Here is a 24,028-nt window from a genome sequence, read left to right as displayed (position 1 = left end):
TTATGTCAAGACAAAAAATAAGTATTTAGTAAAAAAAAAATAGAGAATAAAAGTATAAATCTTAAAATATAGGGACCTAATTGAAACAAAACTCAAATGTCAAGAATAAAATTGTAATATTTTAAAATTTAAAGACTGAATTATAACTAAACTCAAAACGTAATGATTAAATATGTAATATTGATTAAAAAACTATATTTAGAGACGAAAAAGTATTTTTCTGAAAAAACCGACTAAAACATGATCCATGATATCAACGCGGCCCATATTATTGGCCATATTTACAAATTGGGCCGGCCCGAACACAGCCTAGGCTCTAGTCCATCATCCTCTTCCTCTCGTTCCATCCTTCTCTCCGCCTCCGGTGACCGCTGCACGCTCAATCTCGTTGATTGAGTGGCCGTGTCTCTCTTAACCATCGCCGATCGCCTTTCTAGTTTCGTTCTGTCCGTCTCCGGCAGCCACCTGTCGTGAATTATCTTCATCCGCCGTTCGTCTTCATCACACATGGGAGGTATACTCTCTCTGCTTTCTGCTGTGTTTTCAGGCTTCCGTTCCTCGGATTATTTTCGACATTTCCCACTACTTTGTGCATTTGATTATTCGAATGAATATTTAGAAATTTCCTTGAGTGTTCTGATTCTTCAGCTGTAAAGTCTCTTCGATTTTGCGTTTTTTCTCTGTCGAATTTCTGTTCATATGTTGGTGTTGTGTTGGGTTTGGGTATGTGTGATGTGTATCAAAATTTGCCCTTCGATTAAACAAATTCTCAAACCCATCTTCTCAGTCGGCGAAAAACATTATCGGCCCCAAGTGTAAATGTAAGGGCGGGGGTACAATTTTGTAGAGAATTCGATTGGATGAGGTTGAAGGATATGTATGAATCCAAGTTTTGTATCTTGTGTTAGCTAGGACTATGGTACCTCAAATATTTGAGCCTATCACTGGGTTTAAACTGAATTGAGCGTAAGAGTATCTCTAGGCTCTAATTTAGTAAGATTTGATCTGTTAGAATTAGAGGAAAGTTAGGGCTTTGGTTTACACTAATCCAGAATTTGATAAAATGAATACTACAACATTTCAAGTCTTAATTGACACAGGGGAGGTATGTAGTCAAGTTCTTCTTCTTACTTTTTTGCATAAAACACCATTTGAACAACACTAATATGAACCCCACCACATTTGGAATCTATACCAAATAGTTATCAATCTTAATGTGAGGAAGGATGAGATGGAATTAGCATCTCTTGTTGATGAATGTTGTGTTACTTGTTGAATTTTGCTGAATGACATTTTGTGAAATGGATCTGTTTCTTTATTTGTTACCTATGTGGAGCCTGCTCGTGTCTTTTCTTCTTTGTTCTCACAGCCAAGAATCAATTATTTTTTAATATATACAGAGTTTGCAACAACTTATTGACTAATGTAAATTTGAATTAGATGCGAGTTTACATCAATTAAGCCAAATGGCTCAAGTGGGAGACAACGATGTTGTAGACCAAATTTGGGCAACATTTGAATGATAGATACAATTTTCTTATTGTTTAAATTTTTCATAGAACTTATTTGTATGAAATTATGCAAACTTTTTGATAATTGTTTTTTTGTTTTTTGTTGTTTTTTTTTTTTTTTTTGTGTGTGTTAATGCATGTTATATATATTTTTTAATATTATATATATACTCATTTCTATTAGAACTATAAAATAGAGGGGGAAGGGGGGGGAATCAAGAAACACGAAATCAAAAATAGTGATCAAACTAGTTTATGTTTATTTTTTATTGTTGTTTCTTTTAACAAGAAACAAGAAAAAAAATAGTTATCAAACATATTTTTGTTTTTAGTTTTTAAAAAAAACAGAAGGCAAAAAGGATGTAAAATGGGGGCCTAAATTTCTTTTTCTCTATGATTTAACAACTCATTAATATAAGAATTGAGTTGGGTTGTTCTCCATAACTAGTTGCTTAGAAATATGAATTTGAAGTTATAAACTAAGTAACAGAATTTTCTGAATTAGTAGAGATTTTATTCTGTTCGGTTGATATCTTGAATGTAAACGTTGCAGTACATTTGATTTTCTTGTGTCTTTTGTTGCAGAAAATTTAGGTATATTACTATTTCAAGAAAAGATTGAGGTTAGAGAAGTGTTGGTTCTGTTCCTCCACTGTATATCGAGGACATGGTATTCAGTTTGTTCGCAATGATGTGAAGGTAAGGGCATAAAGTTGTCTTTCTTATTGCGATAGTTGTGAACTTTCAATACCTTTTTTGGTAATCTAATGTTGTAATGAAGGTTTCGAACTTTCATGTTTTGTGTTGTGTTCTACTTATTGCTTGTATGTATTTGCTTTGGTATGTTTCTTTTAGCTGCCAATCTCATCTAATGCTTACAGATTAACGAGACTCCATCCTGTTCTATCACGGGGAAATTTGTTGTTTGCTATGCATAGAAATAGATAATTGTTCTCGTTGGGTTTTTAAATTAGTGATGGTGGGGAGAACCGCATGATTATATTTCCTATTATGATTTTTCTGCAGATTTTTAGATTTTGTCGGTCAGATGAACTTTAAGATGAAGAGAAATCTCTGTAAAGTAAAACGGGACTAAGGCGTATAGAAGGTTGTATGGAAAGGATATGGCACAGGTAAACTTCCTTAATTTGTTTGTGGAGCAAATGTGATTTTTTAATCACAAAATTTCTAGCTCCTCCTTAATTGTTGTTTCATCTGTATGATCCAGCACTCGACATTTGAGTTTGAGAGGAAGCGCAATAGGCCGGAGAGATATGACAGGAATCTCACCAAAGACATTGAGGACCATTAAGAAGATCGATAATGTCAGAGCCGGAGTCAAGGCACATTGCATGGAGGTTTTAAATTTCTTCAATTCCCATTTGTTGTATGGCTACATATTTGTGAATACTGCTTCAGATGTAACTCGGGTTCGTTACATTTGCAGAATGCTTGGAAAGAAAGCAAAGGAGCTTGAAGAGGAGTGGAAGGAATTGGATCAGAGCATCAGGTTAATCAAAGCACCTACTGTTTTGAAGGAGGATCCTTCCCTCACCCTTCAAAGATCAAAATCAAGGTGGTACCATCACAAGCCGAGCAAAATCAGCCTATGGAAGAATCAGTTTGTTACTTCTCTTATCTCTTATCTCACTATATCAAATATTTACGTCGTAATTACTTTTTCACATATCTTGAACCGTCAAAATTCATGCACAGCAGTAGATTGTCATTGTCTGTCCTACACGCAGGCATGGTTCTTCATTTTGAGAATGTGTCTTTTCCTTTTTTTTATTTTTTGGTTTGTTGCTGCTAGTTCTGTTGAAAACTTGCCCTCTTTTTTTCCTTCTCAATTTGAACTTTCTTATTAGAATCATGGAATGTGTTTTGCTGCCCTCTCTTTCTTCCCCCCCTTAAAAGCTTCATCTTTGGTTTCCAAGCTCTCGAAGAGTATTTTCGATTTGTTCTGTTCTTCGAGTTTCTGGCTGCCTTTTGGTTCATCTTCGATTTGGTTTCAAATTCACATCAACAGTTAGAAATTGATATTGGAGCATAGGATTACAAAAAGGAATGGACTGGGACTTGGAAATTTCATTTTATTAGAAGTTAACCATGGTTTAACCCGTTAAACTATACTTAAAAGTTTGGCTACTCTAAATAAGCCTTTCTACTGTGGACGAATATGCCTCTAAAAATGTGGTATTAAAAGGAATAACCCTCACACTATTGAGTTATGTCTATCTTAGTTTGAATGTTGCATTAAAAAATTTTGACTTTTGCATTTCCACAGGTCAACTTTCTTTTTTCTTTAAATAATGTCAACTATTTGAATTACTTCTTTTTATTATTCCTTTGAAAAAATAAAGTCGGTTGGATATATTTTTATTTCATAGGCCATACCCATCTCATATGGAAGTTGTATGTAGTTGTATTTATACTTCAAATATGTCTTTGATAGCAGATTCAAAATAAAGTTGGATTCTAATTTATAACTTTATTTGATACTATATTTACATGGTACATATTTTAAATTTGTAATATTATATGATTTACAATATTTTTATATAATACATATTTTAATTTTTTAAAAAAATGAATTGAATTTATAACATGACATGCTAAAATTTGGATGCATTGGAAACATGAAAAATGTTGTTTTTAAAATTTGCACGGTTTGGATTACGAATTTTATTGTCAATTTAGTGAATATGAAAATGTAAAATAGAATTCAAATTGCCTAATTGTCAACCAAAGAGGCTTCAACTTTCTCATTTGCTTTTATAGAACTAACATCTCATAGCGAATTTTTTTAACCAATTGATAGATTACTTCCTCTTAATGAAACTCTCGAGAGTATAAATTATAAGATAATTTGTCAACATTCACAAATGAATAGGTTAAAAGTCATTTTTAGTTTCTAAACTTTCATAAAAGTAACAACTTAGTCCCTAAACTTTGGTTTGTAATGATTTAGTTCCAGAACTTTGAATTTTGTAATAATTTAATCCTTGAATTTTTATTACGGAACAATTTAGTCCTTATGGTAAAAATTAGTGTTAAAATTTAATGAGATTTAATGTGCAACAAACTAATTAGAGATTCAATATTTTATAAAATACAAAGTCTACATCATAAAATAACAAAAATTGACATCTAATTATGATAAATTTATTATGTTAGGGACTAAAACTAAATCGTTACATGCTAAAGTTCAGGAATTAAATCGTTACAAAGTTGAAAGTATGGACTAAATTGTTATAAATCAAAGTTTAGGGATTAAATTGTTATTTTCATGAAAATTTATTGACCAAAAATGTATTTTAACTCAAATGAATAAGTTCCTTTTCCTAGATGATTGAACTAACCCAACAGCCAATCATTATCATATTCATTTCAATCTTCAATACTTCAACTAAGAAAGCTGCTTCCCTTTTCATTGGATTATTGGTTATGGACTTAAATTTATAGTTGCATAATAGGGAAAATTTTGCTTTTAAAGTTCATGGATGAGTTAAAAAAGGGTGGTTGTCTATTTAATATATCAAATATAAGACTTGTTTGGTTGGTCATTTTAACTGTCTAAAATTTGTTATGTTGGGAAGTGTTATCAAGATATAACAACTTGAGTTTTTAGTATAAAATGTCAGAATAATTAAAAATTCAAATATCCAAAGTAGGCCCGAGTTTACAACTATGAATTATACAATACTAGCACATGAGTCTAACACCTCTATAGAATGATTATATTATACCTAGAGATCTCAGGTTCAATTTCCCACCTTAAAGTTGTTGTACTAAAAAACAGAATTATATTATATATTACATTCGGATGATTATTTGATCAGATTATGTTCAACATCGAAAGTGTACTGAGCATTGTATTTCTTTTCTTTAGTTAAAATATCATTTTGGTTCATGTACTTTAGATTTAACAAGAAACTAGCGGTTGAGACTAGAGATGTTCACGGACGAGATGGGGACGGGGAAGGTTTCCCTGTTCCCATATCCGCCCCCTATTTCATTCCCCGTCCCCGCAAAATTTCCAGCGGGGAAAATTTTTTTGTTTGTTTTTTTTAATATATTCATTTTTTGCAATTTTGTTTTCTCAACCAAATAAAATTATATATATTAAATGAATTATTTCTAATAAATTTTTCATTAAAAAAATAGTATAAAAATTTATTATAAAAATAATACTATTATATGTGTAAAAATATAATTTAATCCTATAATTTCTAAAAGTTAAAATTTAAATATTACAATATCATAGCAAGCTTTCCATTTAAATACTACAACATTTATGACCTAAAAAATCTTAAATGTTAAAACAATTTAGAAATGTATTAAAGTATGAAAAGGTTGAAATGAAAATTAGAAAATAACTAATTTTTTATACCACAATTTTTTAAAAAGTATATAGATAAAATAATAATAATAATAATAATAATATAAAAAAAAACTCATATTCTGTTTAATAAATATTATTATTATTATTATTATTATTATATAAATATAATTATATAATATATTCATCGGGGTAGGGACAAGGCTGGGAAATATAATTCCCGTCCTCGTTCCCGTTTAGTCTATGAAAAAAAAAATCATCCCTGATCCCTCCCCCATTCTCCGTCTAATTGGGGATTTCCCGTCCCGTTCTGGGCGGGGCCCCTGCGGCGTAAATGGACACCCCTAGTTGAGACTAAATTTAAGATTTTTTGTTTTATTTATTTTATTTTTATTTTTATTTTTATTATTTAAGAATAGATACTACAATTGAACAACTCTTAAAATACATAAACCAAAATGATATTTTATTAAAAGGTCTTAATCACGTCTTTGCACTTGGAATATTATATACTAAACAATACGTTAATATAACATTTTGGTCCTTGTATTTTGGAACTTGTTAAATTTTTGTTTTCAATTTTAATCTTTATACTTTTAATAAATATAGTTTTTGGACAATTTCAATATTCATGAGAGAATTTTTTTGAAGCTCGAAGGTAAATATGAAATTTTTTGTGGTTGAAAATAAAATTGAAACAAACCCCAAACCTAATATATAAAATGTCAATATCCACAAATATGTCGAGGTCTTATTTTTATGAAAGTTCGATGTAAATCAATAAAATATCGATGTTGGTGGATATTTTTTAGGAAAAAATTGTAATATATATATATATATATATATATATATATATGTTTGCATTGATTTTTTTGTTGATTATTATTATTTCTTTTAATGATATAATGAAAGTGTTATTCATCCTCACATGGATATCAAATCAATGAAATATAGAAATATCAAAATAAAATTTAAGAAAAATATCCATTTATATCCTGAATTTTGGGTGTTGCATCAAATTAAACCATAACCTAATAATTGTATAATTTAAATCCCAAAGTAATAATTGTATCAATTTAAACCCCAAACTATTATAAGTATATCAATTTAAACCCTAAACTTTTATAATTGTATCAACTTAAACCCTCCATCATGTTTTATTTGAACAGACTTATGAAAGTTAGTTTAAATTGATGTATTTCTGAAAGTATAGGGTTTAAATCGATACACTTAAGAAAGTTCAAAGTTTAAATGGATATAATTATTAGTTTGGGGTTTAAATTGATACAATTCAAACAATTAAGATTAAAATCGATACAACCCTCAAAATTTAGGATTTAAATTTATACAACTCTCAAAATTTAAAAATATAAATTTATATTTGTACTAAAATTTAATACCATGGTCCAAACTTCTGTGTACTTAATATAATTTAACCTAAAAGTAAATATTCGAATTTATTGATGCAAAAAAGTTGATGGTTAACAAAAATAAATAAATAAACCTGAAAATTCGGCGTTTTTGCCGTTTGCACTAAAAAGGAAAATAATAATAATAAATAAATCAGTTTATTACAAAATTTATTTTGTAGTGTAACTCACACGTTTGTAAGAGTATAATAATAATAATCGTCTACGGTTGAAGTAGATAAAAACTTAGGAACGGCTATTAATCTCGTGGGCCCAGCTATCATTATCAACCATTCATTCTCATCATCCCATTAACTTTTCCCCACGTGGCACCACGTTATTGTTCTTCTAAATCCTCTTCCACGTTTACTTAATTCCAATTGGATAATAAATATTACATACCAAATAAATAAATAAATAAAGAGAAAACTTTGAATCTAATTTAGTAAACACATTTATCATCACTTTCCTAAAGCCTATTGGTATTGTTCTTTTCCTTGCTAATATTTTAAAATTCTTAATGTTATGAATTGAGTTTTGTTAGAAGTCTACTAATTGCAATGTTGATGTCACATGACGGTTTACCTATATATATATAAACAAAATACGTTAGATTGAGTCTATATCTTAATATATTTTATTAGTTACATTTGATGTATTTTGTATTTTAATTTTGCTTAGTTGGATTTTAGCTATATAAAATAGAAAATCTATCTATTTAACCCCCAATTGACCTATAGATAAATGTCTATTAATGTGAAAGTTGTTATTTCATTCAATCCAAAATAGGTAGCTACGATAAAAAATGACTTTGAACGAGAATGAGAAATTGAAAATATTTATAAAGATGGGTAAGTTTTAATAGTTGACTTCATTATTAAAAGCCATGTGTTTGTTCCACATATATATATATAGATTTGAGAAAATACTATTTGAAAATCATACGAAATTGATATATTTTTTAAAAAATTAAAAATAAGAAAGTAGAAACCTTTCTAACCAAAGTAAACACGATTCAATTGACATACAATAGTGTATTAATAACTATGAGGTTTGTGGTTCGAATTCTCCTACCTCCATTGTACTAAGAAAAAAAAAATACAGAAACCTCTATATATTTTCTCAATTTAATCTTTCATACAAAATTAGGGTATATTTACTTTTCCATCGAATAAATTTTCATTACTATTTTTAAAATAAATAAATGTTTTACTACTTAATTTGATGCTATATAGAATTGTTTTATACATGAATCAATGGTCAATTTGCAATTTTATAAATAATATACATAAAAGTGGATTTTATGAGGTTTCATATTTGGTCATGAGATGGACAAAGAACAAGATTTTGTCTAACATTTTTTTTTTTCCTTTTTGTTGGATAAACATAAAGCTGAAACCTTTTAGACAGAAAAACAAGAAAAACACAAAACTTTTGCTCTTATCCACATAATATTTTTCAAGGACAAGTACAGACAAAATAAAGGTGGGATTTTGATAGACATATTCCAATATTTATTATTTTGAATTCTTTAAGGTCATAGAATCATATTTATTTTTCTTAAAGACAAGAACATGGCTTTCATTCTCTCACCTCTCTTTTTCCTTAGAAATACATTAATTTATTTTTAATAATACAACGAAGGATAAGATCGAATCATCGACTTTTAAGATGGTAATTAGTAAACTTTTACTTTTAAAATTTCTATATATAATATTCCCATTAGAGTAGATGATAAATTAAACAAAAATTTAAAAATTAACGTCCATCTCAATATTTATTTACTTTAATTTTTTTAAACATCACCCATTATTAGATATATGAAAAAAAATTTATAAAATGTATTACAAAATGTTATTAAAGACATGTTTTATTTTATATCGATTTGAACTCTTAACTTCAAAGAAAAAAGGTATATGCTAATTGAGTATTCATGTTAGACAAAATATATATATAATTTTAAACTAGCATCTAATGCATATTCTAAGAAAATCGCAGGCTAATTGCCATATTTAACAATTTGTGACAAAAAACATGATCCATCGGTGGCTTTTTAGCTCATGTATTAATCCGTTAAACTATGATATATTAATATTTGTCTATTTCTATTATTTTTTTATTATAAAATGGAGTGAAGAATTTGAATCATGAACCTCTTAGTCATCAACACATCTTGTTGGTGTATTTCTATTGCTTTTACTATATATAAAATGAACTTTTTAAAATTTTGGTTCCTATACTTTTCATTTAAATATTATATACCTATCAATTTGTATTAAGAGGTTTTCACTATATAAAAAATGTGTTAAAACTTTTACAAATAAAGATATAAATAATTCATTTTTATAAAGTATAAGAATCAAAACATGCATTTTAAAAGCATAAGACTAAATAAAAGTTGAAAATACAAAATACAAAACTAAAATGAATTAGAGACAACAGTATAAGTTAATTACAAATTTGGTACCTATAGTTTAAGAAAAAAACTAGAATTTAGTTTGTATGGTTTAAAAGTAAGAATTTAGTTATTATAGTTTCATAAAACTAAAAAAAATAGTCTTTATGATTTTATAAAATCTTTCCAAATAATCAAAATCTCAAAAATAATTTATATGATAATTTAATAAAATTCTCAGATAAAATTCTAAATTTAATCGAAAATATATTGTTTTTAGAAATAAAGGTGATACCGTTGAACTAAACTCACTTAATCCATTATATCTATTTATGAAAATAGTATTTAAAGTTAAAATTATTTTAGCTACTAAAAATGTAAAAGTTTCCCATCACTTCTTCTCCTCTGTTTTTTTTCCCTTTCTCTCTCTCTCTCTGTTTCAGATCTGTCTTGAGTCTCACCATTAATATAGATGTAAAAAAGCAGGGAAGACAACAACACATGGACCAAACCCATAAGAACATCAACAAAACCCTTCCTTTTGTCAACTTCACTTCTCTCTTACCATTTTTTCTTCTTTTTCTCCCAAACAAACACACAATTATTCTCTCTTTTCTTCCCATTCCCCCACTTTCATTCACAAAATCACACCTTCCATTTCCATCCTCTGTTTTCACAATTTCCCTTTTCTTCTTCTTCTTCTTCTTCCTCATGAGGAGAAGCATTGCTACTTGTTACAGTGAACACGCCGTTAAAGTCTCTGATTCTTATTGCTCTGGCCCTTCCCCTAATCCCCATGTCTTCTCCAAATTCCCTTCCTCTAATTCCCCTTTCTCTGTTTCTTCCCTTTACAGAGCAAAGCTTTCTAGTTCTACCAACCAAAGCTACCTTCTCATTCTCCTTCAATGGACTGCTAAAAATATGGGTCAATCTTTTACAATCAAAATCAATTCCATTTCCCATTCCATTCTCACCACTAAAGGCCTTAAATCCTTCAAATCCTCTGAAAATTCTGATATTTCGGTCTTCTGGGACATCTCCGATGCCCGATTCGATCCGGGTCCTGAACCGACTTCTGGGTTTTACATAGCTGTGACGGTGGATTCCGAAATTGCGTTGTTGATCGGTGATGAAAGGGAGAAATTGGTCAAATTGGGGATTTTGAAAGAGAAGTTGGATACCCAATTCATGAAATTCTCTCTGGTTTCTCGGAGGGAGGATTTTTGTGCAGACGATTCGGTTTTCTCGACGAAAGCTAGATTCTCCGACGACGGTGGCCTCCATGAGATTCTCGTCAAGTGCGGCGGCGGAGAGGAAATGAGGAACCAGAGACTGGCGGTGTTCATTGATAAAAAACAGATTTTTGAAGTGAAGAGATTGAAGTGGAATTTTCGAGGGAATCAAACTATTTTTTTAGATGGGTCGGTGGTGGACATGATGTGGGATGTCTATGAGTGGCTTTTCCGGCCGGAATCTGCGGCGGAGACCACGGCAGCGGCGTTCATGTTCAGGACGAGAAGTGGATTGGATAGTCGGCTGTGGCTGGAGGAGAAGACTAAGCAACAAAAGGCTGGGTTTTCTCTATTGATTCGAGCTTGTAAGAACAATCCTGATTGATAATTTGATTTCCAAAAAAAAAAAAAAAAAAAAAAAAAATCTTTGTGATTTTATCTTATTTTTTTTAGTTTGGATTATTTGATTCTCTCTATGTAGTTACTTGGAAGAAAAAAGATTCTTTAAGAACTTTCATTTTTCTTCACTTTAGAGGGAAATCTGTTCAATGTGCTTTTCTTTGGACATGGGATGTTGGTTTTTTTCATGTATTGTAAGTTGTATAGATTCTGATGAAGAAAAAAAATTGTAAATTTGAAGACATATATGAGTTTAATTGTTTTTATTTTTCTATATTATTTTAATAAGTATCGTGAAAATTTAATATTATTCTCTAACGTTATAAATAAGTGAATTATGCTTCAAGATCGACATATACAAGTTCAATTGTTTGAGGAATAGATGGTGACCCTTGACTGAAATTTAAATGGTGATTGATATGGGTGGTCATTCAAACCGTAAAAATCAAACCGAACTGAACCGAATATTCAGTGAAATCGAAAAACGCAGTTCGGTTTGATTTGAAAAAATTTTGAAACTGAATTAATTCGGTTCGATTTGGTTTCAATGTCGAAAACCGAATTTGAAACTGAACCGAACCATTTTTAACTATATATATATATATATATATATATATATATATATATGTATGTATGTATATATTAGAAGAGAGTAAAACTAAATTTAAAACCGGACCATTTTTAATTTAAAAGAACAAAATCGAATTTACAATCGAACCATTTTTCAATTAAAAAAAATATAACATAGATCTTTTAAAAATTCCAAAACCGAATTCGAAATCAATTCGACTTGACCACAAAACCGAACCGAACCAAATCGTTTTCATCCTTAGTGATTGAAAAGAAAGGACGTGTAATAAGACAAGGTTGGAGATGTCATTTTATAAGGGGACATGATTGTGAACTTGGGGTGGTTTCTATAAAGGAAAATTATTTCAAATGGTAAAACTGTTGAAAATATTTACAAGATATACCAAAATTTTATAATAATCAATGATAAATACTAATAGACATTCATATACTTCTATCAATGTCTATCAATATCACTAATAGACACTAATAGCGTCTATCACTGATAATTCTAAAAATTTATTGATTTATTTTCTATATTTAAAAACAGAACTTCTATAAATCCGATGTGATTTTTTTTCTAAAACAAAAACCTACATTAAAATCTTGTGGAATGGAATTCATTTCTTATTACGTTTTCATACCTAATAATTAAGAAAGAAATTAGTAATTTAAAACGATAATAAATGCATTAAATAATCAAATTAAACTTCTTATGGTTTAGTTTAGTTGGACTTTTTTAAAAAATCAAATATAAAACGAAGTGAAATACTATAGAATAGGAATAAAACAAAAGTTTTAATAGTTAGTAAGAAAAGACATGATATTTTTCAGAAAATCTAAAAAACTACTCTATATGGAGCTGTTTGTTTTTTAGAAGGTAGATAACTATAATTTTAGATGTCCGAAATTATATATATTATGAATTATAGATGTCTGATATCTTCAGATTACTATGTTTGTTTTATTTTTACAAATATCTGAGAATATTTTGATAACTGTGTTTGTTTCATAAGATTTTTACTCGGGAATATCTTAAATTTACATAAAGTTCCAACAATGTCTTTAAGACTATTCATTACTTTATAATTAATTTGATATAATTTGAACTTATATAACATATTTGTTTTTATCAATTTGAATTTCTTTTAAAATTAATACAATTTATATTATTTTTATATGTTATTTTTCTTAACAAAACAATATATCATAATTTAAATTTTTTTATAAAATAAATATTAATTTAAACTTAAATATGAATATATTGGTAAAAAATAATAAGAATTATGATATAACTAAAAATATATGATACACATAGTTGCCAGTATTTGTTTTAATCATATAATGCAAATGAAGATTAATATATATATATATATATATATATATAGGAAGTACAAAAAAGGTAAAATGGGAAAGCCCTCAACTCGAATATCTGAAAAACTCATATTTTAGGATGACATCCAAAACTCTACAGATGCGCACGAGAATCTTTACATGTTGAGCATCTCACAATACTGCAAAACAAACCTAATGTAGATGCACACTCCATGAGAATTTAGGATGCCCGCAAAACAAATGGCCCCTATAGTTTTAGAAACTAATGAAATTTAGGAGTGTTCAAATAATCCGACAACCCGAACAATCCGGACTACCCAACCCAAAATGTAAGGGTTGGGTTGGGTTGGGTTAGTTTTTCTATTTTTATTGGGTTGGGTTGTGGGTTGGCTAAAAAAAATTCTGGATTGATCCAACCCAACCCGAATTATATATATTCATCTTTGTTTAAAGTTTGATTTCTTTGTATTGATTAATTTTTAATATTTTTCTTTTAAAATTGTTATGATATTTGTCTTTGTTTAAAGTTTACAATAAATATCATAGATATTTGGTATTTAGCATCTTAATTTTATGAGATTTTAGTTATTAGTCACGTGTTGTATATAAATTTACATATTTTTCATTAAAAATAAAAAAAAAAAGTTATAACCCGACAACCCAACCCAACCCAACCCAACCCAACCCGAATTTTAAGGGTTGGGTAACTTTATTTGGGTCATTTGGGTTGCCAATCAAACCGACTCGAATTTTCGGATTAACCCAAAAAATACCTTCAACCCAATCCAACCCAACCCATGTATACCCCTAATGAAATTAAAAATGTGATTTACTTTAAATTATCTTATAATTAGTCAACCAAAAATAAAAAAGGGTTAAAATATGTACACAATCACCCTGAACTTGTGCAAAATAATCCCAAAACACTCTAAATTAGTTTTCAAATAACAAAAAGGCCAACAAAGAAGAATAACTAATATTAAATTGCTCAACTTAAAAAAAATATCTAAACATTTTAGATCTGGTAAAAATGATCACTAAGTTCGTTTCAGAATCTTCAAATTTATCTAGAGAATCTTCAAATTGAACTAGACAAAAGGTACTAATTAGGTACAACCTAATCTCATGCATCTCATTTTTCTTACGTAGAAAAAAAAAGTAAAAACAATCCAAAGATGGGTGAAGCCTAACTGTATTCAAGTTTTTTTTTGGATAAAAATATCTTTGAGTATATTTTTCACTTTTTAGAAAATAAATAAGAAGAATTTGTTATACTATAAATTATGATGCACAAACATAAATATTATCATGATGCATTGCCTACTTTCTTTTTTTTTTTAAATGAATGAAGCATATTGGGAAGACCATCTTTCCAAAATGGGCTGGTTGATTTGATGATATTTGGGCTTTAGGCCCACTTTCTGACTCTCAAAGGTTTCATACAAGCCCATATTGCACCTCCTCTTGAAGACTTAAACCAAGCTTGTAAACAATCACATCCTTTCTTAATGCATATTTCAACTCTTCTAATGAGTTTGGATTGAAAGGTCAAGTTTAGAGTTCTTTCCCCCAAAGTATTTAGAAGTACAATCACTTGATTCACTTTTGACTACTTAATCCAAACATTAAAGCTTAAAATATACTTTCAATTGATTAACGGCCTGTTTGGATTTACTTAAGAAAAAAAATATTTTTTTTAAAAAACTCATTTTTATTTAAACACTTTTGATAAAAACTGATTAAAATATATTTGAAAAGTTATTTTGAATGATTGCCAAACACTTTAATTTCTTCCAAAATTACTTATATTTTTAATTAAACACTTGAAGGTGTATTCCAAATACACCTTAAAAGTAGTTTTCATTATTTCAGAAGTGATATCAAATTCTTTTCAAAAGAAAAAAAAAACATCAAATTCACTTCTCCTTAATTTGTAGGAGATCTACATTTTTCTTAACCATAGTTTAATTGCAAACATGTATTTTATTTCTATCCTTTTCATTCTAATTTTCAAATAACCAATAAACGTTGTTTAAATACAATTCGAATTGGTATTTTATATAATTAAATGTTTCTTCTTCATTAAAAAAAAAAAAAATCTAAATAGAAGGCCTTAATGGTAATGCTAAATTCCATAAATGTGCTAATAGTTTTTTTTCCCTCTCCCATTAAGGTCCTAATTGACTTGTTTTTCACATTAATATTAAGGTCTAGGGTAGAATGAAAATCTTGGCCTGTTTTGAACCTTATGATTTTGAGGGATTTCAAATGAATTCTATTGTTTGGTACCACAAAAAATAAATTGATTTTTAAATTCGAAGTGATTTCAAATATTGTTTTACTTAAAGAACTTTCGTGACTAAAATGCTCGAATTTTATATGATTTGAAAGTAAATTATTTAATTAATTTGTCAAATTCTAATTTTCAATCAACACATCATAGTTAAAAGCTTATATTAGTAAACTCTAACTTTTTTTTTTTTTTTTTTTGGAGTTACCGTTCGAATACAAAATTTTAAATACATTCATTTTAAATTTTTTTCGTTTCAAACAAAATAATTAATTTCAGATTTCAAATCATAAGATTTAAAATAGTTTCTTAAACTTTCTTGAGTCTAAATGGAGGATTAGTTTTGTTATTAATTACCAACTATATTTCATGTTAATTATTATTGTTTCGATTACTTTATAAACCTTTTTTCCCCTTAAATGACACCCTTTCGAAAGGTACAATATAAATTTTGTTAATTATTTCATTATTTTCTAGATATGTCTATGTATAATGTATTTCATATTTAAAATTGGAATCTAATTTCAAGATATGTTTTTTTTTAATCATTTAACAGAAAGGGAAAAAATTGGCAATATGATATTTTATTAAAAAAAAAATGGAATGCAAGTTTGATAAAGTTTAAACTTCAATTTAGTTAGAACATATTAATAGATTTTACATAATAAATATTCTTAAAAAAATTGTATTAAAACAAACAATACTAAAATCAATAAAAGGTTAAATAAATTTCAAGTTAAAATTATTTTTTATTTTGCTAATTTTAGACTAATTATTTTAAATAGTAAAACTATTGAAAATATTTTCAAGTATAGCAAAATATTACTACCTATAAGTGATAGTCCAATAAACTGTGATAGACCTATGTCATTAAATAATCGACCGTTCAATAATAAAAGCATATGGTTCTCTCAAACCACTTTTGGCATTATATTTATAAAAAGAGAATATATTAATTAAACATCTCACAATAGAATATGGTGCAAAAACCCCAAGTTGAAACATGACACAGAAAGATGCTTAATTAGTGAAATAGTATAAAACTTTTTTTCATTTCTTTTGGGCAAAGGAAGTATAAAACATTTTCAATGAAAGAGAGGCATCATTTTGACACAAAATGGCAGCATCCCCAAGCATGCTTAAAAGTGACAAATATTTTAATTAATATAAGGTGTAAAGTATATGTGTGTGTGTATATATATATATATGGTCAAGCAGAAATACAACCTAGGTTAGGTTAGAGTTTGTTTTATTTGTGAAGATGACAAATAATTTTTCATTTTCATTTTCATTTTTTTAAAAGAAAGAAAGAAAAATAGTTATTACATTTTTTAAATATATTTTACTTAAAAAATTTCAACTCATATAAAATTAAATTTTCGAATATTACACCATCAATTCAATTTACCTTGTTATTGACATTGAGTATAAAGCTTTTTTTTTTTTTTTTTTTTAGAGGAGTGATAAAGTATACATTCAGTTATTTTTCTAAAAATTCTAAATATAGTGATATCATATGTATTGTTACAATACTATTTTAGTTATTTTTCTAACACAAGATATATTTTACTCCAATTTTGTAAAGAAAATTATTAATTTAATTCTTATACTTTAAAACTTTTATATTTTATCCATGGATTTTCAAATATGTAAAGTTAGTTCGTGTACCGTGTGTATCTTCAATAAATCTTAAAAATTACTTTAACATTTTTCCAATAAATTTTGAAAATATATCAATATATGTTTTTTCTTCTCTTGGATGAAGTCGGTTGTTATGAATTGAATTAATTATAATAAAAAGTAAATTTAATGCACTAACATGAATTAGGCTGGAATATTATATGAACTAAAATAAAATAAAATTTAAAATATAAAGACTAAAATGATATTTTAACCAATATTTTTAGGCTACCATATTTTTCTAACTCAAGTAAGAAATTTTATTAGAAATTACATAGGATTTTGTTTAATAAAGTCAATAAATATGTGCATTTATACAATTCTTTGTTACTAGTCTAATACCTTAGCTAATCATTTTGACTTTAAACTCCTATCCATTGTGAAGTCACAAATTAGCAACCTTATCGAACATTATTATATATTTCCATCTCTAATAAATTGGGGGAGGACAAAATTGCTTAGAGAAGTGGATGGTTTCATACGTTACCAATCTCTAGTCACCAAACTAATCTACTTAACCTAAATGTGGTAGCTCGATTGCCATCCGACTCTTTCATTTACCCGTCTTCAATGTTCTTTTTTTTTTTTTCTAACGTCACTTTAAAATATTTTTGTCTTGTTTTTTAAAGAATAATTTGTTGAAGTATAAACTTCACAAAAAAAGAAATCTGTTTAGATGGTAGATTTCAAGCAAATGGACCAAAAAACGAGTGTTGGAGAGGATGATTGAGGTTAAAAAGGAGCTAAGAGATTGCTAAATGAAGACATAAAACAGAAAAAAGTCAAGAAGATCGCTGCAACCAAACTAGAACTCGCACACATGTATAACGTCTCGACGCTATGACTTTGAAGATTTGTATCTCACTCAATGCCACAAATCCTATCTCAATCCTGCTAAACGCTTGAAAACATGAAGATATCCTCCGTTTGTAGCTTCTCAATGCTACTTATGGTGTCTTATGATGATATATCTATATCTATATATATATATATATATATATTTCAAATTTGGACATCTAATTAGTGGGTGCACTAACATAAAAATGTCGTTAAGGAAGATCATTTTAGGCTTGAGAGCGTGGAAATTGCAACAAGAACGAAAATCAACACATGATCACAATTCTCTCTCCTATATTCTCTTTAATTTTGTAGTTTCTTTTATGGATTTTCTATGTCCAATCTAAATTTAGTTTTAGTGATAATGTTGAGTGACTAAGCTCTAGGGATGATGTAGCCATGAACTCGAGTTTTTACTCGTTGAATTGACAATCAATTATTTTGTTCTCTTTCCTTTTTGCTTTTATGTTTGTTAAAACTTGTAATTTCTTAGCTTCATTTACAAGTAAGATTTAGACTAGATTGATTAATTGTAGGCTTAAGGTTTATCTTAATATAGAAATGAACAGGATATAATTTCTTTAAAGACTTTTCAAGATTTGAATTAAATGTCATGCATAATTTTAAAAGCCAGACAATATTGTTAGTTTTACTTAATTACACGAAAACTACATTTGCTTGAAAAAGTAGATTTTGAGTTTACAAGTATTGGTTTATGATTGTTAATCGTTGATCAATAATCAAAATAAGAGTATTATTTCAATAAGAGTTTCTAATTGTTTTTAGTATTCTAAAAAATGTATTAATTATTCACTCAATCACTCTACTAAAACTTGACACCATGTTTAATACAATCAAATCTCACTTGATAAACGTAAAATCAACGTAGGTATGAGATACAATTGATAACATGTTACTATACTCAATACCTATACAAATGTCGACCGAGCATATAGCATATCACATTCGAACATAGACCCTGGCCTAAAAGGAAGATGCCCTAAAATTGTGAGCTACCAAAAAAGTGGCTCCCGAAACCAAAACAAGCAAAAGCCCCTGGATCTCTCAAACCAACTATGGCCCCTTGACTTAGCCTTTTACACCCCACAGTTTTACTCTCCTTTTTGTCCCCAAAACTTTGACCTTCCATTGCTCATAGATTTCAACCTTTTTCTTTTGGAAGCCTCTACTTTCTCTTCTATCTTTCCCATTATAACCTTCTATTTATTTTCACAAACTATGGGCCCAATTCATAAACATATTTATTGACTTCTCTGCTCTAAATGTCCATACTACCCTTTTATATAATACATCAAATATCCCACTTTATTTTTTTTATTTGTTTAATGACTTTCGAGTAAAAAAAAGTGTCAAAACAACTATAATAATATAGACGATTAACCCAAAATAATATAAAAGTTTAATTTTTCTTTTTTGAAATCATTTGTATTTTAAAAGGGCAATTAACTGAAGTGACTCTTCACACTTTTTTCAATATTACATTGACTATGATAATATATTCAACACATTTATTAACTGAGTATAACTCAGTTGATTCAAATATGTATTATTGGTTAAGAGATTAAAAATTCAAATATTTATATCTTCATATGTAGATTAATTTTTTTTAAAAAAAGAAAGAAAAACTACCGAGTAAACCCACATCATTTTAATATCCCATGCATCACATGATTGAGTTAGGTACAAATTCATAATTTTTTTAATTCAACATGGAGTGAGGATTGAGAAATTCAAACCTCGAATATCGAGATTGATAATTTTTTTTATACCTACTTTATTTTAGTTCTTATAGAATTTATACTCTTAACTTTATAATGATTTAATTTGTGCACTTTATTCCTCAATCAAGGAAAAAAAGCTTTGCCCTTAAGAATATATGTTTAATTATATATACATATATTCTCTTTTTTCAACCAACAGTGTTCAATAGTTAACTCATCGTTTCTATCTCTCTTAAAAGTTTATAGGTTTAAATTTTCATTCTATAATACAATATTATAAAGAATATATATAATTAATATGATAATATAACAAATTGGCAAAGGTTCAAATGGATCTTTGAAAATATTATGACTAATTGAATTATGCTCAAATTGATTTAATGGTATATTTTCAAGTATAAAAATCTAATCATTACAAACAATAGTACGCAAGTTTATATCAAATAGATCTTTAAGCTTTAAAAAGTTCCAAATATATCTTTAAATTTTCAATTTTGTATCTAATAAGTTACGAAATTTGAAAAGTATTATCAATTTTGTGTCAAATACATTTATGCTCTATTTAACATATAATTATGAGATGAACTTTTGAAATGTCTAATAGGTCCATGTTTAGCCATCACATTAGGTATAAAATCGAAAGTTTATAAACATATTAAATATTTTAAAAATTTATTGGCAAAATTAAATATATAATTAAAAGTTAAAAAGACCTCTATCGTTTTTAAAGTTTAAAAGATTTATTTGACCAAATTTGAATACTGCATCCATTATTAAAAAAAAAAAAAAAAAAAAAAAAGGGGAAGGCTGTAAATTTTGTATATGGAATGAGAATTATTGTAGAATATTCTTAGGATCCCAAGACAAAGAGGGGTAAAATAGTAAAATCATAATAAAATCCATCTTTTCTTGCGGAAAAAGAAAAACGCCAAAACAAGTGGCGATGATCTCTCTCTCTCTGTTTTGTTTCTGCCAAACCGCTTGATATAAACGCAGAGTCCCCAAAACCCTTTCAATTCATTGATCTCTCTGCTTCCAATTTCTTCACTCTGCTTCTTCAATCTTCAACTTTCAATCTTCATTTCCGTTCCAAAATGTCTTCCTTCAGGAGCAAGTACCAGGGTATTTCTCCCTTTTCTCTATTTCTTTCAATTTCCTCTGTTCCGATCATAATTTCGTTTATCTTTTTCAGTATTTCGGTTTGATGGGTTCTTTTCTCTTTGTCTGTTTCTTGGGTGATCTGTGTCTCTTGGTTTAATTTCTCGGTTCTGGAGTATTTGTGCTTCTGTTTCCAGTAATCGGGTTGCGATGCTCCGTTTAATAATTACTCTGTTTAGCTGAGTTTTTTTGTTCGTTGATTTTCATTTGATCATATCTGTTTATCCTCTGTTTTGTTGTTTTTTAAGTTCATTGCAACTTCTTTGTACTTCGATCCACCAACGACATGCAATTACTCATATATACTCCGTTAACTTCAATATTTCTACTATTTTGTTGTGATTTCATTACATTTTAAGGTAGAGGCTTCTTGAATGGTTTTATGGTATTTGCCGTTTTGATATCATTGTGTTGGCCCGAAAATATTGCTCTCGAATATGATTGGAATCAAGATCGCTGGTTTAGATTCCTGAATAGCCCAATTACGGATCGTACTCTTAACTTTATTTGTTAACAATAGCTTTACTTGATTTTGCTTTAGAGTGGTGCCAAGAGCCATTTCCCATTGAAATTGTGACTTAAATTGGTTTTTCCCCCCTCTTTCTCTCTGATTTTTTGTGCAAGTTTCTGGGTTGTGGGGACGGTATTAATGGGAACAAATCTTTGGCTTAAAGGGAATTTCTTGTACTGTGTAATGACGAATGAAACTCATCTTTTATAAAGTGGACCAACTAGAGGCCAATACTGTAGCTGTTTTTCCAATCTCCCCCACTATTTGGATTTACTTATTTGGAAACCTTTCTTGTTTCTTTCTGTTCAATTTTTCCACTCTGTTATTTCAATGGATTAAAGCTTTCCAATTGGTGAAGAAGGAACCTAAATCAAGATCTATGGAGGAGAAAAATCTTAACATGTGCCAACTAATAATTGTAGTAGTTCAATCAAGGATTTTGAATATATTAACCATTCATAATATATTGTAGATCTATTATGCTTCACTGTTATATATGTTTGCATAACAATATAAAGGGCATCATGTCAATATTCTCTTGTATATGGGGACTTGTTGAACGCTTAAGTAATTTTTTTTATTGATTAAGATGACCATTCTTTCTGAGCAAACTTCATTCCATCTTTAGTATTTGTAATTTATCCCTTCTACTCATGTTCTGTGCAGATGAACTCATTGCCAATGCTGCCTACATTGGCACTCCTGGGAAGGGTATCCTTGCTGCTGATGAGTCAACTGGTACCATTGGCAAACGTCTAGCGAGTATCAATGTTGAGAATGTTGAGTCCAACCGACGTGCACTCAGGGAACTGCTCTTCCTCACTCCTGGTGCCCTTCAATATCTTAGTGGAGTTATCCTGTTTGAGGAGACTCTCTACCAAAAAACAGCTGCAGGTAAACTGAACTAGGAAATAACAAGTGTTAGAATGTCTTGAATAGGTTATTTAACCACATAAATCTAAGTGTCGATCATTACTGTTCTTTATTTGTTGATTTCATAACAAGAAGTTTGATTTTTGGTGCGTCGATAACCAGGTCGAGCAATATGGTATTTGGATTCATCGATTTGTGTATGATGTGTAGCTTTCTCTATCTGGTTGTTTGTGCAGGTAAGCCGTTTGTTGATGTTTTGAAGGAAGGTGGTGTGTTGCCTGGCATTAAGGTTGACAAGGGTACTGTTGAACTTGCTGGTACTAATGGTGAGACAACCACACAGGGTCTTGATAGCCTTGCTCAACGCTGCCAAAAGTACTATGAAGCCGGTGCTAGGTTCGCCAAATGGCGTGCCGTGCTCAAGATTGGTCCTACTGAGCCTTCGCAATTGTCTATCAATGAGAATGCTTATGGACTGGCTCGATATGCTGCTATCTGCCAGGAGAATGGTCTTGTTCCCATTGTTGAGCCTGAGATTCTGGTTGATGGTTCTCACAGCATCGACAAATGTGCTGAGGTGACCGAGCGGGTTCTTGCTGCGTGCTACAAGGCCCTCAATGATCACCACGTCCTCCTCGAAGGAACTCTATTGAAGCCGAACATGGTTACCCCTGGATCTGAAGCTGCCAAGGTTGCTCCAGAAGTGGTTGCTGAGTACACTGTTCGGGCTCTACAACGTACCGTCCCTGCTGCAGTTCCTGCCATTGTTTTCTTGTCAGGCGGGCAGAGCGAGGAGGAAGCAACCCTCAACCTCAATGCCATGAACAAGCTGAAGGGAAAGAAGCCATGGTCGCTGTCTTTCTCGTTTGGACGTGCCCTTCAGCAGAGTACTCTCAAAGCATGGGCAGGAAAGGAGGAGAATGTTGAGAAGGCAAGGGCTGCTTTCCTCACAAGGTGCAAGGCGAACTCGGAGGCGACACTCGGAACATACAAGGGCGATGCGGAGCTCAGCGAGGGTGCAGCAGAGAGTCTTCATGTCAAGGATTACACATACTAAAAATGGTTATTGTGATGTTCTGTGGTTATATTATGTTTTGGTGTAGCTTGTTTAAGCGCAAGGTTAGAGCATTTCGAGATGTGTTGATGATATTCAGGGACAACAATAAGCCTCTTTCGAAGATCTTTCTTTTTTGTTGGGATTGTTGAGTGAGTTGTTTTGGTTCTCTCTTTCAGTTGTAAAACAAAACAAGAGAAAACAAGGATTTATCTATCTTTACATTGAATTTTACCCTTTTTATTTGTGTTACATATCCTATTCTTTTTTCCAGAAAGAGAAGAAAATAACTTAGTTTAAAAAATAAATTTTACAATTTGCTCATGAAATGGTTGATTAGCCAATATCATCAATTAACCTAATCAAATCTGGCTAAGTTTCCAACTAATTCAAAAATCAAATCTAACATTATATATATATGACAATAAATCTAAGATTATATTTTATTCACTTTAGAATATCCCTAATTTGCATGATAATATCATGCTCTTGGGGAAGTTCCTATGTCAAAAGCCTAATGGTTATATGAAATCAATTATTTATTCCAAAATCCTTGTAAATAAAAAGCAGCGCATATGTTTGATTAATTTGACAAAAAGTAAAATATTTTTAATCTTTAAACTTTCTCGTACAATTTCGTCTCTAAACTTTGATTTGTAATAATTTAGTTCGTGAAATGTTAAGTTTAAA

At 29.3% G+C, this 24,028-nt stretch overlaps 2 protein-coding genes and 1 pseudogene across 4 annotated transcripts; all 3 read left to right on the top strand.

The window, feature by feature from the left end:
* The first annotated feature begins 507 nt into the window (after nucleotides 1-507).
* Nucleotides 508-3,384, top strand: LOC150032816 (putative ribosome biogenesis protein RLP24; annotated as a pseudogene). Its single transcript, XR_016524519.1, has 5 exons — nucleotides 508-650; nucleotides 2,129-2,210; nucleotides 2,538-2,644; nucleotides 2,740-2,869; nucleotides 2,959-3,384. The product of XR_016524519.1 is annotated as a putative ribosome biogenesis protein RLP24 (transcript).
* A 6,655-nt stretch (nucleotides 3,385-10,039) lies between these two features.
* On the top strand, nucleotides 10,040-11,562 carry LOC120090773 (uncharacterized). Its single transcript, XM_039048481.2, has one exon. The coding sequence runs from the start codon at nucleotides 10,159-10,161 to the stop codon at nucleotides 11,272-11,274; it is 1,116 nt and encodes a 371-aa protein (XP_038904409.2). The 5' UTR covers nucleotides 10,040-10,158; the 3' UTR covers nucleotides 11,275-11,562.
* Nucleotides 11,563-20,636: 9,074 nt separating this feature from the next.
* LOC120091324 (fructose-bisphosphate aldolase 6, cytosolic) lies at nucleotides 20,637-23,572 on the top strand. 2 transcript variants are annotated; one of them, XM_039049308.2, is made up of 3 exons: nucleotides 20,637-20,864; nucleotides 22,078-22,305; nucleotides 22,521-23,572. In XM_039049308.2, exons 1-3 carry the CDS (start codon nucleotides 20,837-20,839, stop codon nucleotides 23,339-23,341), a joined length of 1,077 nt encoding a protein of 358 aa, XP_038905236.1. In that variant the 5' UTR covers nucleotides 20,637-20,836; the 3' UTR covers nucleotides 23,342-23,572. The 2 variants fall into 2 exon arrangements, with proteins under 2 accessions (XP_038905236.1, XP_090162621.1); XM_090306495.1 differs by lacking the exon at nucleotides 20,637-20,864 and adding an exon at nucleotides 21,776-21,810 and having other exon boundaries at nucleotides 22,076-22,305.
* Nucleotides 23,573-24,028: the final 456 nt, after the last annotated feature.

The sequence above is a fragment of the Benincasa hispida genome, chromosome 11 (genome assembly GCF_027475165.1).
Source record: "Benincasa hispida cultivar pf3 chromosome 11, pf3_genome.v1.1, whole genome shotgun sequence".
Lineage (NCBI taxonomy): Eukaryota > Viridiplantae > Streptophyta > Magnoliopsida > Cucurbitales > Cucurbitaceae > Benincasa > Benincasa hispida.
Note: the sequence above shows the minus strand (reverse complement) of the source record. Positions and strands in the feature narration are given on the sequence as shown.

Bases quoted from the DNA above. Each gene is read 5' to 3' on its own strand.
- LOC120090773 (XM_039048481.2), top strand. From the start codon at position 10,159: ATGGACCAAACCCATAAGAACATCAACAAAACCCTTCCTTTTGTCAAC.
- LOC120091324 (XM_039049308.2), top strand. From the start codon at position 20,837: ATGTCTTCCTTCAGGAGCAAGTACCAGG. The intron at 20,865-22,077 runs GTATTTCTCCCT...TGTTCTGTGCAG, and splicing joins CTTCAGGAGCAAGTACCAGG to ATGAACTCATTGCCAATGCT. The intron at 22,306-22,520 runs GTAAACTGAACT...TTGTTTGTGCAG, and splicing joins CTACCAAAAAACAGCTGCAG to GTAAGCCGTTTGTTGATGTT.